The sequence below is a fragment of the Pteropus medius genome, unplaced genomic scaffold (assembly GCF_902729225.1).
Source record: "Pteropus medius unplaced genomic scaffold, Ma_sr-lr_union100, whole genome shotgun sequence".
Taxonomy (NCBI): domain Eukaryota; kingdom Metazoa; phylum Chordata; class Mammalia; order Chiroptera; family Pteropodidae; genus Pteropus; species Pteropus medius.
The window spans coordinates 3,086,759-3,105,757 of record NW_024345601.1 but is presented as its reverse complement, the minus strand read 5'-3'; the positions used below and the strand labels follow the sequence as shown (position 1 = coordinate 3,105,757).

Here is an 18,999-nt window from a genome sequence, read left to right as displayed (position 1 = left end):
ACAGAATAAACAAGGTGGACTAGACCCTCCCTCATAGGGCGTTCATCAGGTCGGGAAAGACAGACCACCCATGAGTGACAAATACAGGAGTACATGTACGTTGGAGAACATAAGTGTTATGAAAACAATGACACAGGTGATGTGATAGAGAGTGGGGCGTGGGGGGAGCTGCATGTCACTCCAGATTCGATGGACAAGGAGGCAGTTTCTGTGCCGAGTGGTAAATGGCAAAGAGTGGGTTTGTGGAAGGTGGAGGAGCATTCTAGAAAGAGGGGACTGCAAGTGCAAAGACACTGAGGTTGGCTGTGTCTAAGAGTGGAAGGAAGACCAGCGTGGCAGGAATGCAAGGGTGAGGTGGGCAAGGGTGAGGAGGGCAAGGGTGAGGTGAGCAGGGGTGAGGCGAGCAGGGGTGAGGCGAGCAGGGGTGAGGCGGGCTATAGTGAGAGAGGCATGGGTCTCGCAGGTTTCACTCAACTACATTGCTGTTCTAAACCCCCTTGTGCAAATCAGGAAGCCAAAGCCCAGAGAAGTTAAGTCACATAGCCAGAAAGATACAGAGAGAAGACCGTGAGATTTTTTTCTCCAAGCCCCAGAGACCAAAATGGGAAGGAGGGTATTATTGCCAAAAGGAAATCATGACACCACAGCCGCCATACACAGGGGCATGAGGGTCGTCACTGGGGTGGAACCGTCCCTGAGTTTGAGTCTTGCTAGAAAGGACAGTGGCTGCTTATTAAAGCTGAAGTGAGCTCTTCGACTATATGTAAAGAGAGAAAGACCAGGAAGAGAAGAGACCTCCTGGCCCCTAGATTCCTGTTCTAAAAAGCCCCACAAACACAGTGGCAGCTAAAATCCTTGCTGCCCCAGGCTGTGGTATGTGATGTGTCTGCAATGGGTTTCCGACTGAAGGATGGAGAAACTGTTCTGGATTCTTCCCTGAGGATTTCCTGTTTATTCAGTCCCTGAGTCCCTCCCTGGCTCTCACTGGGCCCTCTAGTAATCAGCCCCCGACGCCCAGCCACATTTTGGGGTATCACTGTGTAACCTCATGCCAAGATGCACAGTTACTTGGAAAAATAGTTCCAGGTTCATGGAAAAGCAAACTTAGGGGCTTATTTGCCACATGCATTTTTGTCTTCCTTCTTCTCCACCTCCAGCTTTTCCCAGGAGAGAGGCTTCATTCCCAGGACACTCAGGGGCATGGCTGTAACTCCAATGACATCGGTCTTCATCTCTGATATCAGAACTAAGGACCCTGTGTGGGTTTAATGGCCTCTCCTGCCTTCTCAAGGGACCTGCTGACAATTCTGAAACAATTTTTCCATCTTGACTAGATGAGCTTTTCCAGTCATAATTATTGGATAATTACCACTGAGACAGCTGTTTTGCACATGGTATTAGGTTCAGACATTTGACAGCAAGGAATGAATGCAGTTTTACAGATTTGACATTTCTTAATACTTTTGGCTTTTTCAGAAGCCAGCTAGCTATTTAAATGCCATAAATAAATATATATATATATAATATATATATATATATATATATATATATATATATACATATATATATATATTTCTAAAAGTCAAAGTTTGGAAAATGAGCACTTCTTGTTTCATTTTGGCGATGAGCTTCTGTTTCACATGCTCAACAGAACTAAGCAAGTCACCCAGCAGGCTCCAGGAAGCCAGGGCAAAACTCACATTTCTGAGCTCGGGCTTAGAAATGCAAAAGAAATCCAAGAAATAACAAGGAGAAAGAGTCTTTCTTTTTCCAAGGTCTCCCACCTGACTGCAGAATCCACAGAGGTAAAAAGAAGAGGTGATCAGAAACATCCTCACCCCACGCTTTCTGCACAGTTCATTCTTTTTTCTGATCAAACATTAATTGAACACTTAATGTGTACAAAGCTGGTAACAGTTGTTAGGGAAGCAGCTGTGGGCAGGACAGACACCTTTCTGTGCTCACGGAACGAACTACAGCCTCAGGAAGGAGACGGTTACGCAAGCAATTCCCAAACAAAGTGTGATGTGTGCTCCCCTGAGAGCTCGTGCAGGAGTTGTGGCAGTGTGTGGCATTTTGTGGCAGGGGTTAAGGGACCTGGAATGCTTATGAGGAAGTGACACTTCTGAGCATCTGAGATATCGGAGCCAGCCCAGTAAAGAGAGTGAGAGGACTTTTTCCAAGCAGAAGGAACAGCCTGTATGTAGGAGGCCAAGATATGAGAAAGCTTCATACACTGAGGGCAGTTCCTGTGACTAGAGGTAAGGTGTGAGTGATGGGAAGTGGCAAGAACGAAACTAGAAACAGAGGCCATGTGGTAAAGGACTCTGTGAGCTACAGTAATGGAAGGAATGAAGGGTATTAGAAAGGGAATGGTTCCTTTTACTGTAAAGAGGAGAGTGGGGAGGTGAAACAGGAAGAGAAGGCACCCAAGGGCAGGCATGTTAGGACTCTGGTTACTGCTGTGGGCAGCTGGAGCTGAGTTCTAGAGGAGCTCTGGGAAATGGTGCAACCACTGTCCCAGAATGAGCCCATCTGAGGGGTAAGGGAGCTGGGGTGTTTATACACCCACCCCCAGAGAGTTATTGGTGGATGGCAGCTTGGCACTTAGATAGTTCAGGAAAAAGCTCTCAGTTACAGACACTGGTGTTGGCTGTTAGGAGGCAGCTGACCTCACCAAAATGGTAGGAGAGGTAGGGTGCAGATGGGGTTCCAATGGCGTCTACTACACTAGTGTCTGTGGTTCTTAAAATTCATTGAGGGCTCACACAGAAATGATAGGCTGGGAAGGTCTAGATGCCACTTCTAAGTTCTTAAGAGGTGAAGAGGACCCTGGCCTTTTCCCTGTTCCCTGCAGAGAGCAAGGAAAAGTCTAGAGTTAAGTCTGAAGCCCAACTCTAAGTATAGACTTTATTCTTTGCTAGCTTCCTGGCCTTGTGTGATGTTGTGATTTGTAATAAGAAATACATATTTGGTCTTCATTGCAGTTTCTAACACAGAGCTCCTAAAAGCCTTGGAATTTCCTAAGTGATGAGAGCTATAAAGGTGTTTTTATTTTCTCTTTTTTTTTCTATTTTTTTTAGTTTCAAGTATACAGTATATCGGTTAGACATCTATATAGTTCATAAAACGATTGCACCCTCCCTCCCCTGACCCTCCACTTAGCCAACGTATTAATGCTAACTGCATTCCCTATGCCATGCTCCCCATCCCCGTGACCATTCATCAGCTACTAATTTGTTCTTCTTTAACCCTTCACCCTATTCTCACAGCCCCCCAAACCCCCTTCCCCTCCGTCCAACACCAAATTGTCCAGTATATTTGTGAGTCTGTTTTTGATTAGCTTGTTGTTTTTATCCTTAGATTCCACATATAAATGAAATCATATAGTGTTTATCTTTGTCTGACTTAAATACTTTCTAGGTCCATCAAAGCAATATCTTTTTCCATCCCCTTCCTTTTCATATGTAGGGGTCTTGTTTTCTTATCCTTTCAGCCACTCTATCTTTTGGTTGGAGCACTTAATTCTTTTCTATTTAAAGTACTTATTGATAGGAATGTAATTGTAACCATTCTTTATTCTTGTTTTTGATACATGTTTTTTCTTCTTAAAGAAGTCCCTCCAACATTTCCTGTAATACTGGCTTGGTGGTGATAAATTCCTTTAGCTTATTTTTGTCTGGGAAGCTCTTTATCTGTCCTTCCACTCTAAATGATGGCTTTGCTGGATGAATTATTCTTGGTTGTATATCCTGGGTCTTCATCCTGTTGAATATTTTTGCCAAGCCCTTCTATCCTGCATAGTTTCTTTTGAGAAATCAGCTTCCAGTCTTATGGGTGTTTCCTTATAATATATAATTATTTGTTTTTCTCTTACTGCTTTTAATATTCTTTCTTTGTATTTAACATTTGGCATTTTAATTACGATGTGTCTTGGTGTGGGCCTCTTTGGATCCTTGATTTTTGGAATTCTCTGAGCTTCCTGGGGTTTTATGCCCATTTCTTTCACTAGGTTAGAGAAGTTTTCCATCATTATTTCTTCAAACAGCTGTTCAACATCTTGATTTTCTTCAGTTACACTGATCAGACAAATATTTGGAGCCTTAATAGTGTCCCATATCCTCCTTAAATTATTTTTATAGTCTTGATATCTTTTTTCTTGCCATTCTGATTGTGTGTCCTTGGCTTTCCTGTCCTCTAGATAGGGCATTTGATCCTCTTCTTTATTCACTTTATTTGTTCCTATGTTTATTCCATAATATACTTCTCATCTCAGATAATGTGTTCTCCATTTCAGACTGGTTCCCTTTTGTAATTTCCATTTCCATTTTTATGGGTTTATTTTTTATCTCTTTGTTGAAGTTCTCACTGAATTTATCCTCATTTCCCAAAAGTTCATCGAGCATCTTTATAACCAGTGTTTTGAACTCTGTACCTGTTAGATTACTTGACTCCATTATTCCTGGATCTCTGTTCTGTTCTCTCATATGGTTTCTACTTCTTTGTCTTCTCATTTTGGCTGCCCTTCCATGTCTGTTTCTATGTCCTAAGCAATGTTCCTAAGTCTCCCGGTTGATTAGTGTGGATTTGTGAAGTAGGTGTCCAGTGGCACAATCCTGAGAGGGGGTTCAGCTGCAGGCCAAACCTGTGCCCTTCTGGGGCCACCTGTTAAGATTCAGCAAGCAATCCACAAATGCTGTGCTTACAGTTGCCTCAAAAGGTCATACCAGAAACCAAGGCCAGCTGCCTCCAGTGTCACTCTAGGCACTGCTCAGCAAGGAGCACCTGACTTGCCGAAGATATACCTAGATGTGGCTTGGGTGGAGCCACGAGTTGGGGAAGGTGGGGTTTGAGGGAATCCTCTGGGTGGAGCGACCTCTATCATCCAGTTTGATGATGGTCACAGCTATGGCAGCACTGTGTCTGCGCACTGGGAGTTGGGAGGGCTCAACAGGGAGCAATGGATACCACCGGCACTTCTGTACAGAGCGAGTCTCCCTTAGGCCCTCACTCTGACAACGTCTCCCTGTAAGTCCCTGGTGCCCACTGCACGCAGCCGAATCAGCACTAGTGCTCAGAGCGAGCAGGTCTGTCCCCACGGAAATCCGCTCATGGACACAGCCCCTTTAAGAGGCATCTGCCGCTGCTGCCACTACAGCCTCTGTCTCACTCAGCCACTTGAGACCAGGCAGCCCTGTGTCCTCGCCCTGTCCTACCTTCTGTTGTTGCAGGGTGCTTTCTTGGATTTCTCCCTAATTGTATGGCTTATTCATCTAGATCTCAGGTGATTTTTTCTTGCTACTCTTCCTTATTACCGTCACAACTTTGATTTGGTTGCCAAAGGGATGAACAGATCCTCTATCATCTACGCTATTTTTTTTCTCCTCTATAAAGATGTTTTTTAATGTTAATTAGGTGACTTTTAGGCCTCACCTTAGGATGGGAGCTGGTTGCCAGGAGAACCACCCTGTGATTAGAGGGAGGGGAAAAGCTGGAGGTTGAGTCAATGATTTTATCAATCACACACCTATATAATGAAGCCTCCATAAAAACCTAAAAGGATGAGGCTCAGAGAACTTCCAGGTAGTGAACACATGGAGATTTGAGGGGAATGGTGGCTTAGAGAGCATGGAAGCTCCAAGCCCTTTCCATGTACCTCGCCCTCTGCATCTTTTCCATCTCGCTGTTCCTGAGTTATATCCTTTTATAATAAACTGATAATCTAGTCATAAAATGTGTCTCTGAGTTCTGTGAGCCACTCTAGCAAAGTAATCAAACCCAAGGAGGGGGTCAGTGGAACCTCCAATCAATAGTCAGCTGATCAGAAGCACAGGTCACTATCCGGGCTTACAATTAACATCTGAAGTTGGGGGTAGGGAGGGAAGTGGGTGTGGGGGGCAGTATTATAGGACTGAGCCCTTAACCTGTGAGACCTGATGCAGGCAAACAGCATCGGAATTGACTTAAATTATAGGACACGCATGTGATGTCACAGAATTGCTTGGATGTCTGGGGAACGCCCCCTCCCCCACCCCCATCCCCCGCCGACACACACACAAATTGGAGACTAGAATCTTACCTTGGTGAAGTGGCTAACTTCTTCTGAGCCTCAGGTGATGCTTCTTTACAGAGGAAGACAAAATCAATCCTACTTACCTCACAGAGTTGCCGCTAGAATTCAATGCAACTGTCAATGAAAGCAGGGCCAAACTTACAGAAAAATTTTGTAAGAATATTGGAGCCAAAATTTTGAGGGCATGCCTGGAAGCAATAGCTCAACAAACGGAGAAAATGCTCCAGAGAATGACATTTTTGAAGTTCATTTTATATGTTTAGAATCAAAGGAGAAAATGTAAAGAAGGTTACATGGAATCCATTGGTCATAGATTAAAGAAGTAGGAGAAAGCAAAGCGAGGAAATCTCTAGGATTGGAAAATGGAAGATACATACTTCTTTTACATGGGCGGGTACAGAATAGTTAAAAATTAACATTTATAGCCATAGAGATAATATGCGGGGAACAAGATAACAATGAGGGATTCTGTGGTCAGCTCCAGTGGTCTCGTGCTCTGGTGTTGACAGTTGTGCCTTTGAGGGGTCTGGAAAAGAATATTACTCTGACATTTCAAAGTAATATGTTATCCTAGATGCATATGAACAATGGACAGGGCTCACTTAAGGTAAAGATTGACCTTTGCTAAGGAAGCTACAGGCCTGGGACATGACTACCATCCATGACCTGCCCACTTAGGAATTTATAATCAGACCATACTGTGTGCTTACTTTTGGTCACAGCTTATCAAGACTGCCAAGTAGCCCCCCGGGTTTGTTGGGTCTACTAAGTTGCCCCCTTTTGTTTACACAACACTGTGTGTGTGAGAACTCAAAGGAATGGACTTGGGCACCAGCTACCATTAAAGTGCCTCTTTTCTGTAGGCTTGTTCACTTTCTCACCTCATTTAATTGTTCAAGGAAAGAGATTCCCACCCAGTGATATTTTACAACATACATTCAAGGCTGGGCACATCCATTTGGAACCTACACCCACACAAATGTTCAAATTACCCAAATCTGAAAATGCAAAGCGACGTGCAACATGTGTTCCAAGTTATAAATAAATTAGCGACAATCCAGGGGCTTCTTATTTTTCCTAAAAGAATTTGCTGGCTGGGTGGAGAAGACCTCAAACCATAAAGAAAATTTAAACTGCAATATGAGGAAGTCAGAGTCTTTGAGGCTGGGGGTTTTGGATCCCCAAACTGTATAGGATTCAGTTTTTTGAACCACATACACCCATGAAACTAGGTATGAATGAGTCTCTGTGTGTGTATCCTATGAAAAAATATATTTACATCGTGGGCTAAATTCCTGTTGACTTTGGAACCAGCCAGCCTTCTGTTTCCTCTGCAACAACTGCCAAGAGGGAATTGGAAAACGAAAATGCATATTTTTGAAGGCAAGAAATAAAAACGATGTTAAATGTCAGGGTTGAATAATCCGGTTACATTTTGCATGCTCTCAGATAGGCATTGCCATGGAGATTTTCTGCATTTGTACTTAATGGGCTTTGCATCTGTGAGGCAGAAAGCAGGGAAACAGTTGTTTAGATCAATACTGTTGGCACTCAAAGTCTTTTTTGAAGGTAATCTAGAGATGAAATGTGCTACTGTCTCTCTTAGTACACCCCAAGAAACTAGTTTTTGAGGGGGGTGAGTTAGATTTGCTGCTGTCAAGGGAAGTTATTGGGTGATGGAAATATTGTATATTCTTATTGAGTTGTGGATTACATTAGTACATGCATTTGTCAAAACTTATTCAATAGTACACCTGATGGATAAGAAAAAAAATCTGTGCATTTTACCGTATGCAAATTATACCTCAATAAAAAAAATTGGGGGTGCCTTCTCACTTTGTTGCTTGAAAAGATCAGCTTAAAGCCACCATTCACCATGGTCAGTCTCCCCATCCAGCTCTCCACTCTTGCCCCTTGCCATCCAGCCTTGCTGCCTCCAAGGCATGCACACACACGTGTGCTCACAAATACGCATGCTCAGCAGCATCTACAGATGCTTATTTAAACATAGTGTGTGGGGCCAGGGGGAAGTTAGGTGCTGTGTGGAATGAGGAAAAGCTTAAGACCCCATCATCTGCCTTCTGCATTGGGACTGACTAGCTGGGGAGGTAAGAAGGTGACCCAGGCAAAGAACAACACAGAGATCAGCTTCGAATGGGGTATAGGGCCAGCAAGGGCATATTGAATTTAAAAGAAGCAAAAGGACTTAAGGAAGGATGGGCATAGTAGAGGTGGGAAGGAGGTGAGTGTCCCATCTGACTAGACAGAAAGTCCCAAAAGGGAAACAGGAGTGTGCTAAGGTGGAAAGGGGGAACCACTACCATTTGGAGAGAGTTAGATGCTCTCCCATCTGGTGCATGACCACAGATGGGGGACGCTAGGATGTGAGAGAGTATCTGAGGTCTCAGTTGTCTTTATTCTCTTCATTAATAGTTCTGTCAGTTGGTGAGAAGCAGCCATTATAGGTCTCTTTTCATTCTGTTTGTGAGGTATAAAATTGATACACGCTGATAGCCGAAAAGTAGAAGCAGCCCAGATGTCCATCAACAAGAGAATAATTAAACAAACTGTGGTATATTTATGCTGTTATAAAAGTAAATGAACTATTGACAAAAAGAAAAACATGAAGGAATGTTTAAGAAAGTCCTTGCATAAAAGAGTGCACACTGTAGGATTCCATTTATACTGAAATTTCTAGGACAGGCTAAACCAACATATGGTAGAGAAACTTAGAACAGTGATTATCCTCAGGCAAGACAAAGGGCACAAGAGAACTTTTGAGGGGATGGAAGTGCTCTCAGTTTGGGTTACACGGGTGCATGCATTTCTGATAACACATTGAATGGTGCAGTTATGATTTGTGAATTTCAGCATATGGAAATTGCATCTAAAAGTAAAAGACCCATAAGCTATAATTGAACCCTATTTAACACTTAACAGATGCCAGCTGAAGTGTTTACAGGTGAAGTGTACTTGTATCTGCAGCTTATGTTGCAGTTCATTAAAAAATAAGGTGGTATCTTTCAAGTGTTTTGAATGCTTGAAAACTTTCATAATAAAATGGTAGGCTAAAAATAAAAGCTATGTATGTCGTAAAAGAAGTGGGGTGTGGAGACAAGGAATGTTGGGCAGGGATTGCATTGCTTCTGAAATGTCATCTAGGAGTGGCATTCAGGGTCTCTCTTCTGCCAGCCTCTCACTGACCAGTCCACCCTGCCCCACAGAAACACTGCTCCTTTTAAAACCCACGTTCAAAATTCTACCTTGAGGGTACTCGTTACCCATACATCAACGACGTATTAAGCAGGTGGTCTGTGCTCAACCCTGTGCCAGGCAGAGGATAAAGTCAGATGTGGTCCCCGCCCTCGTAGTGTTTGTCATCTACAGAGGCATTGATCAGGGATTTGCTGAGTTTATAAAAGGAGCAGCCAGGGGTTCCAGGGATGTGGGCCCAAGCAGTTCCTGAGCGGGTGGAGAATAACAGCCCACACTTAATGAGAACGAATTATACATTGGATCCTGTTCAAGCTTAACCTGGATTAATTCAGTTAATCCTCACAACCACCCCATATGATGGTGACTGTATTATCCCCATTTACACATCAGAAAACTGAGGCTTGGGGAAGTTAAGTCCTCACCTCTCCGTGACTACACAGCAAGTGAATTACTGAGCAAGGATTCAGAAACTAGGAAACTGGGGTTGGAACCCATGCCCTAAACCAGGGGTCCAAGACTTTTTCTGGAGAGAGCCAAAGAGGAAATATTTTAAGCCCTGTAGGCCATATGGTCTCTGTCCAACTACTCAGCTCTGCTATTGTTGTATAAAAGTTGCCCTAGCCAATACATTAATGAGTGAGCTGAGTGCCAACAAAATTTTATTTACAAAAACAGAAGACGGTAAATTTGGCTCATGGGTCATAGTTTGCTAAGTCCTGCCCCCAAACCACCCATAGTCTCCAGTGGCTGGGAGGCTTTCAAGTTGGACCAGAGGCAACTGAAGGAAACTTAATTCCTGACTACCTCCTTTATGTAAAAGTGTGGGAGTCACATAGCAAGGAGTCAATGCAGGCTTCAAGAAATCAGTCTCTAATTAAAAATGACAAACAAAAATACATCTCTGGAAGCATGTGGCAGTCCATAACCAAAGGAAGCTGCGAAGAAAAGGTAAAGAAAAAAAGGGGAAAAATTATCAGAAACCACACAAAAGTTGGTTGTCTTTAGTCTTTAGAGCCATGTTTAGAATGTCAGCTGCACAGTTCTTTAAGACTTTATATGAATGTGGAAAAGTAAAGTTCAAAAGCTTTGCTTGAGCATGATTCATTTCGAAAAGGCTTCGCCAAAGAATTTTCCTGCTTGCAGCTTTGCTCTCACTGGCTGTCAGTCTCTTAAGGGCAAGAAATTGCTTTACTCAACTTCTGCTGTTGACAAGGATTCAACCCTAGAGCTCAGAGGGAGAGCAGGGCTGAGAGTGCATTGGCCCCATTCTTGGGTGAATCCATGCAGCGTTGAAAATTAAGAGCTCAAAAGGGTTTCTGAGTGTATGGTCACTGTTTCAGGGTCAACTCAATGACCATATGACTGAGGACAGCCCCAGCAGGTTCTTCCTTACTCTGCATAGGGGCTGCCATTTGCTCAGGGAGCCCCCTTGCCCCTTCATCACTGGCCAAGATACATGGGGGATTGGCATAGAGTCAGTGTAGACAGAATACTTTGGGGGCAGAGAGTCTCTTTCAGCCAAGCATTTGTGATGTGCTTCAGGATATTAGCCTCTTTATTCCAGCATAGCTGATGAAAGGGGGAAACTCTACGCATAGCCAGGCTGAGGGTCTGCAGGAAGTTAAGCTACTAGCTAGACTGAGATGGCCAATTCCTCATTTTTCCACACTGAATTCATTGGGTCAACCCATTGCTCTAGTGTCACAGAGATAAGATTTGAGTCCTTTATTCTTAGGAAGACAGTTGGCAGCTGGGCCAAGGGGATGGTTGGCTCACATGGATTGTGCAGGCAGAGGAGAGAGTTCAGTCCATTCCCTCTGTGAAACGGTGCTTAGTGAGATGTGTTACGTTCCCAGGTCCTCACAGAAAGGATTGGCTCTTTAGGGTATGTGGTGTTCTGTCACCAAAAGATGAACTGAGCACTTCCACCTACTGAGACACCCACTTGTTCCCATACACACACCCCAGGGGTGAACTGGTGGAAGGGTGGCAAGAGGTACTTTGAACCTTGTCAGAAAGACCCCAAACTACTCCTTATAATCACCACTTCATTCTCTAATAAATACGATCAATTCTGCCTCGTTTCTGTGAATACAGGTGAGCCTTTGACTCTCAGCAGGGCAGTGTACATGGGGTGGGGAGGCTGTAGTCCCCAGATGTGCATAAGAGTTTCCAAGAGAGCTGGTAAAAAATGAATGTCAAAGTCTCATCCTCGGAGCCCTTGGAGATCAGAACTGGATTTAACCTTAATACTTTCTCTAAATCAGTGGTTCTTAAACCCCTGGAGGATTTGTTGAGACACAGATTGATGGGCCACACCCCCATAGTTTCTGATACAGGAGGTCAGTTTGGGGCCTGGGATCCTGCATTTCTAATCAGCCCCCAGGTCGTGCTGCTGCTGCTAGTCTGGGATGGGGCCGGGGGTTGCTCTGAGAGCAGGGCTGCTTGAAGGTGTACCTCCTACTTCAGGGCAGCTGGCCTATGACCTAGCAGAAGGGGCATTCTCTCTTCACTGTGGAAGAACTGTGATTTTTGTCGCCCACGTTGGCCTCTTAGTATTCTCCACCTGCTCTACCTAATACTACAGCCACTAATCACATGTGGCTCTTTAAATGTAAATTGAAATTCATTGAAGACAAGATTAAAATATTTGTTCCTTTGCTGTATGAGCCTCCTTTCAAATGCTCAACAGTCCCATGTTCCTTATGCCTGCTGTATGAGACATCACAGATGTAGGACATTCTATCATTGCAGAAAGTTATACTGGACAGCACTGTTCATAAAAATTATAAAAATTATTTCTTTCTTTCTCTTCAAAGTTTGGTTGTCAGCCCCACTGTATCATTGTGAAAAATTAACCAAAGTCCTTTTACAAATATCAGAAACAGATATATATATAGCAACCTTTACCAACCTCTTCATATCAGGTTGAAGGGAAAGGTCACAGACATTTTAATGCAAAAGAGATAAAAATTTTAGTAATATTTTCCAAAATATTGCTCCCATCACTCATGTTATGAAATTTATGAAACTGCCTAGAGGTGAGGTCCACAGGGAAGTGTTATGAGCAGCAAGAATCAGACGGCACAGATGGAGAATTCAATTGACTGTGGGGCAGTCCCCTGGGAGCCACTGTTAGAGGGAAGGATGGAACTGGTTTAGAGTGGACCAGACCAGGGCAATTCTGGGTATTTTAGGAAAATGCCTATTCCTACTGCAAGCTGCAGAGCATGGCTGCTGAGGCTACCTTTTCTTTTCCATCCCAGACGAGAGATTTGGACTCACTCCTACTCAGAGATACTTAAATGCCCTGCACTAAGCAGATGCCTTTTGGGAAGCCTAACTCTGTTTCATCCTTTCTTACAGATTCGGCTGAACAGCAGGGGACTGATCTACTCTGTGGGCCTGCTCCTAGCCTCTGTCTTTGTCACGGTAGGTTTGTACCCCTGTCCTCACTCTTGAGTTTCCACATTCTCCCTCCCCAACCCCCCTTGGGGTTTTTCAGCTACAGAGTTTGTTTGGACACCAGATGTACTTGGCTTCCTGGTGGATCGGAACAATCGGCCTCCAGATGTTCCATTGCCTTCATAACTTTCTTCTAGAAGTGGATCCTAGCAAAGGAAGCCTTCTCTAGAAAGCCTTCTCTTTTCTGAAAGGAGGCGGCCTTCTTCCAGAAACATGGCTATGTCTCACGTCAAACACAAATTGTTTTATCAAAAACAAAGGGAAGATCCCACTTTTTCTGCAGAATTCTAATTAACTGACTATTCTAGGTTACTAAACATCTTCATAAATCCATGAATTTGACCAATACTCAGTGACTAAGAATATATTTTATTGACAGTGCAGTTTTATTCCATTCTACTATCTTAACCATTACATCCCTTTGTGTAATGTAATATCCCAACTTAACTGACATATACGGTATGAACAAATTTGCACTAACACATGAACTGACCCACATGATGTATCCACTAACATACAAGTATGCTGTTGCATTTTCATATTAATAAACATTGAGATAGTGTTTTTTTCTGAAATTTTCAATGAAATATTCATTGAATTACACCTGTTAATTCAGTGTTAATTACTATGTTAATATACGTACACTAAGAATAGCAATTCAAAAGGGCAGGCAGGAAGCAGGAGAGGTAATTTACGGGATCAGGGTGGGAGTCAAATGTCAAGGTTTTACCAAAGCAAATACTGCCTTATGCAAAAGTGAAAATCTATATAATTCATTCTTCTGTAGTTTAGGGGTTCTTTAGGCCTGGTATGATGTGGGGTTATGATACTTGCAATAGCCACACACGGTGCTTAATGCTTTGCATATATTTTCCCATTTGGAGCTCACCACACCCACCTGAGGTAGTCACTAATATACAGATGACAACTGAGGCCTATAGAAAAGTTGACGCCAAATGAACGGAGGCACAAGCAGTCTGACATCAGAGTGCATGCTCACCCCTGCAGTGCCTCTCCTTATGCTGTGCTACAGTTGTACATTCTATAGGAGATTGACCTCACCACTCCCTGGGCTGTTGAAAATGGGATTGTTGGAAGGTCAAAGAGAAGTAGGTTTGGGGAAGAAGAGCAACATCAAACACTTTAAGTGTGCAGTGCCTATATGACATCCAAGGGGAAAGGTCAAGAAAGCCATTGGGAAGGTGAGTCTGAATTTAGGAGAAATGTCCAGCTGGAGACACGAGGATGTAGATGGTATTTAAAGCTGTGCAGTCAGATGAGCCCACCAAGGACGTGAGCACCGGCAGAATAGAAAAGAGGCCCAGATCTGAGCCAGGATGATGAAGATAAAACCCCAAAAGAACAGAAAAAGTAGTGGGAGAGGTAAGAGGAAAACCAGAAGAGTGCGGCAGCTGGAAGCCACATGGAGCAGGTGCTTCAAGGTGGAGTCATCTGCTCTGTCGAGGGAGGGGAGTCCTGAGTGTTGACCCTCAGGGTTAGAAATGCAGAGTCATCTATACTCTTGACAACGGAGGTTTGCAGAGCGATGGGGCAGAAAGTTGAGTAGAATAAGGTAACAGAGGACGGAAAGAGAAATTGGAGGCATCTGGTATTTGCAACTCTTTTGAATGATCTTGCTGTAAAGGAGAGAAATGGAAATCCAGAAAAAGTATGGTTGTCTTTTAAGATGAGAGAGATAGCAGTATTCTTGTATGCCAGTTGGGATAATGCAGGGGTTGAGTGGGGGGATGGAGATTGAAGAGGGGCAGTTGCTGGAAGCACATCCTTAAGCAGTACGAGGAGGTGGGATCCCATGCTGAGGACAAAGCCATGGTCAGTGAGTCCTCACTAACAGGGAAGAAGAAGGTGGGCAGGTAGATGTGATGGTGGGAGCTCCGTGAAATGGGAACAAGGCCACAAGCTGAGAGTGAGAGTAGAGAAGGGAGCGTTGGGGGTTTCAGGAGAGAGGAGAGGTATGAAATAGCCATCTAGGAAAGGGAGAGATGGTGGACTAGGAAATGGAGGATGATTGCCATAGAGCATGAATGGCCCACTTAAGGTTTGTGGTCTTAAATTTAAAGTGAGACCCATCAGTCTGGCTGGGCATTTTCCTCCAGTCTGGGTCAGCCATGGGAAAGCAACGTGGAGTAGATGGAAGATGGCTTGAACCAAAGGCTGTGGCTTAGCCAGCAAAGACAATAAAACTAGAGAGAGGACAAGGAACAAAGGTGCCAGGAGTGACCATAGCAATTGCTGGTGAAACTTACGTGGGGTAAAGAGGGAATGGGGTATAAGGCGGGTGAAGTGCAGTGAAACGGTGGCAGCTCCAGTGAATTCTGGGTCAGGGTGTCCGCAGAGTCACGAGAGTTGTGGGGTACCAGATGGAGCAAGTGGGAAAGACGAGAGACGTCAGGCAGAAAGTGGGATGTTTGACACTGAGATAACAGAGCTGTTTTTTCTGTTATGGGTAATAGCAAAATTTAGGCTGCAGGGTTGTCCACAATGGCGGAAATAGCCTGTATCTGCTCTGGACAGTACCCACTGGTTACGTGTGGCAGTGGAACACTTGAAATGTGGCTAGTGCGACTGAGGAACTGAGTTTTTAATTTTATTTGATGGCGTGGAGTGAGGGACTGCGATAGGGTGAAGGACAGGACTCGAGAACTGGCGTTGGGAAGATCCTCTTGGTGGATGGTGAAATCACCAAAAGGCGATTTCAGGAGTGCTGGTGACGGCAGTGGCAGCAAGAGGGGACTTAGGGCTCTGAGGAATGCTGGGGCACTCAGCCTGAACTGCAACCATGAGCGTAGAGTGTGACAGTTGGGGGACTTCAGTGCTTTTCAGGAGAGAAGGGTATGGAAGCAGCAGTGTGGAGCAAGGGGGACAACTTCCTGGCCTCCAGGCACAGGAATGGGAAGAGATGCTGCCACCACCTGTGGGGAGCATGAGGATGAGCCAGGGTCTGCTTGAAGCAAGGAGGTGAAGAGTCGAGACAGGTGGTGCCGGCACAGAGCAGTGCAGGTTCGGAGTCCAGGGGAGGAGTGGCGGCCACTATGCTATGTCTCTTACTCCCATCATTATGACTTTTATAAGTTATTTTCCCACAAACAGCAGGTTCTGACTTCCCCACTTCTTGATTTTGATGTTCTTTCCTTGATGAGAGATGAACTTTGTGGGCCCAGAGAGAATCAGTGCCCTGCCCAAGGGCCCTCCGGCCGCTGGCCTCTGACCCCCTCTATGTGTTGCAGGTGTTCGGTGTTCACCTGAACAAGTGGCAGCTGGACAAGAAGCTTGGGTGCGGGTGCCTTTTCCTGTACGGTGTGTTCCTGTGTTTCTCCATCATGACGGAGTTCAACGTATTCACCTTCGTGAACTTGCCCATGTGCGGGGAACACTGATCTACCGGGCCGCCTGCCAAGGCTCAGTTCCTTCTTTTCTGTGCAATACAAGACCTGGTCACACCCCGGCTCACTTGGGCCCCCAGGCCGGGGCGTCCTGTCTGTCTCTCCCGCGCTGTTCACAGGCCTCAGCTCCTGCCTCGGTGGCCCAGGCTCTCCCTGCCCCTTCCCTGGCTCCTTCTTTTCCTTGGGTCGTACCTGCCACCCAGCCCCTCTCGCCCACCCCTTCTGGCCTCCTCCTTGTGAAGACTTTTGTAGTCCACGTGAATTTCCAAGCTCCATTTGGAACAGTGACTGAGATTCTAGAAAAACTGGCTGCTAACTGGCCCAAGCCAGGCAAAACTTATTACGACCCCTACTCCTTTTTTAAGTTATTGGATGGAAGACTAACCTAATTTATGACCTGAGACTGCTGAAGAGATAGCAAAGAGAGGGTATATTCATTACAGGGAGGGTTTGTGATTTTGTTATGTTTTGAGGTGATTCCTAAGTTACTGGGTTTGGGGGTTTGTTTCACTTTGGGGGCTCTTCTTTTTACTCCTTTTCTTCCAGAGATCAAGATCTTCTCTTGCATCTTCTTTTACTGGGCTCTGGATTAGTCAACGATCCACAGGTTGTCCCTGCTGTGTCTTGGGGTGGAATCCCAGGCATGTTGGAGCATGCCTGGATCTAGTACTTCCCACAGGAACAGATACATGGCATTTCATACCCAAGGATGCCCACCCCCACAGTCTTGTAGGCTTTACCTAGGGGGGTTTAAGGTTTTCCGAGAAAGAAGATAGCTTCCCACATGTCCATTATGATCTTCACTTTCTCACTAGGTTCTTTCTGGTCTCTCAAGCAATAGTTCTAGCCTGCCTGAAGCCTTTGACGAGAGGCCCTGGTTAAAAATCCATCCATGAGGTGCCAGGCAGTCAGCGGCAGAAGCCTGTGAGTCCCTGAGATGTTCTCTCATTCCTTGACGTTTGGGGTGACAGGGAGTGACCCAGAGGCCGCCACTGCTTTTCGTGCAGGAATTACAGACACTGGTTTCTTGGAAAATGGAGAGAAGCGCACTTTGCACAGACATCGTCAATAAAGTCCCAATTTGCCACTCGGTACTGAGTACACTGGACCCTGACAGCTGGCTCTTGGGCCAGCGTCCTTCCTCTGGGACGCCACAGCCAAGCTGCCCAAGCTCCACCCATCCTCTCTGGAGGGATGGCAAGGGAAGGTGAAAACAGAACTGACACCTTTGAAACCACAGAATGTGTTAAATGCAGACTCGCTCAAGGGCATAAGTTATTGTGAACGTTGTTGCCAATCACTGCTCAACAGCCCTGCTAGATTTTGTATGATGCTGAATTATTAAGCAGACTAATTCCACCAGTTGAGACCCACCCATGCTTATTACACTTGTATTTATTGAAACTGTGGATTCTTGCCCGTGCTCCCCTTGTATTTACTTTAAGCACTGATCACATAATTCATTCGGTATGGTTTTCCGCATCCCTTGTACACATTCTGGTATGAATTGTAAAAATAACCTGCTACAAATTGGTTGAATGTTTCTATCAAGGGTGCGAAACCAGGCCAGCATTAGCCAATTGGAGCACCAGCCCGATAGAGGACCAGGAAAGGAAATCACCGATTTGGGCTCTCAGAGCTAGGACACACTTATTGATTCTGTTGCACATTTTGCACTGGTTTATGGCGATTGTTTTCTTGGACAGATAGTGTAAAATAAACTTCTCTGTTCTGTATCCCTCCTTGAGCAGTGGGCATTACTTTCTCCTTGGATTCTGAAGCGTTGCCTGTTTAACACTGAGGAGTACGCATGGAAAGGAAAATGATCATAGTCATGGGGCCAGGTATTTCCCCATCTGTTTCTGGGTCGACTCCCCTGGAAAGCTGGTAAATGTCTGACAGATTGCAAATAGAAAGTGGCATATGATGGGTCCCCTCTGAATCTCAAAGGGACTTTGGACCTGTTGTCCTGTAGAATATGTGAGACATTAATTAGGATTCTTCCTTTCAGCTGGACATGAGAGGAAAAGCATGCCAGTACTGATGATGACCTTCAGCAGTGCTCAAGGTCACCATCCTGTCTGATTTTACTAGTTTTCAATTGTGAAAATTAAGACTGCCCCAAACCCAATTCCTTAAAAGATATAGTAACAATCACAATAAGCCATTTTTTCCTCCTGCATGACTCAAGAAATAATTATCAGATCTAAAAGTGGACCAAAATTAAGTGAGCAAGTCAGCTTTCTACCTGAAACTCAACAATATTATATAAGACTTAGAAGAAAAATAATTACTAATTAACAACACTAAATTTATTTAACTGTGTTTAAAAATGTATTTCCAGGTGGTGGGAAAATACTAAGTAATTAGCTTTGTTTTGAGTGTTTTACTATATTTGTGCATTTTATAAATATACTCTTGACATCAGTCAGGGAATTTTCATTATGTCGATTAGTGCTTACAAAGCATAAGATCTTTTTACATGAAATATTTTGTTATACTAATCTTAATTAGTTTTACTTGGAATTTTAAGCAAAGACATTTGATTCAAAGTTTACTTTTTTAAAAAACATATTTGCTGTGAAATCTTCAGAAACTGTAGTTTCATGCTAGATTTCTCAGAGAAAATTCTGGGATGAAGTCGAATTTCCACTTTCTATGCACAATGATTGCTGATCTAGGAACTGCAAAGGTTTCCTTTCTGAAACCTTTTGGCCTATTTCTGCTCAGATCTAAACCATTGATTGTCCTGAGTTGTTGATTGAGAATGTGGTTGTAAATTAGTTGGCCATCTAGGGAAGCTAAACTGCTGATGCTGCTGTTTTTACCGCTTCCACTGTG

At 44.3% G+C, this 18,999-nt stretch overlaps 1 protein-coding gene across 2 annotated transcripts in view; it reads left to right on the top strand.

Moving 5' to 3' along the window:
- SLC24A3 (solute carrier family 24 member 3) overlaps positions 1–17,905 on the top strand; it is a 458,625-nt gene extending 440,720 nt beyond the window's left edge. For both annotated transcript variants that reach the window (XM_039874396.1, XM_039874397.1), the window contains exons 16-17: positions 12,656–12,721; positions 16,003–17,905. In XM_039874396.1, coding sequence (XP_039730330.1) covers positions 12,656–12,721; positions 16,003–16,152 — 216 coding nt within the window. In that variant the 3' untranslated portion in view covers positions 16,153–17,905. The remainder of the gene's footprint in view (positions 1–12,655; positions 12,722–16,002) is intronic.
- Positions 17,906–18,999: the final 1,094 nt, after the last annotated feature.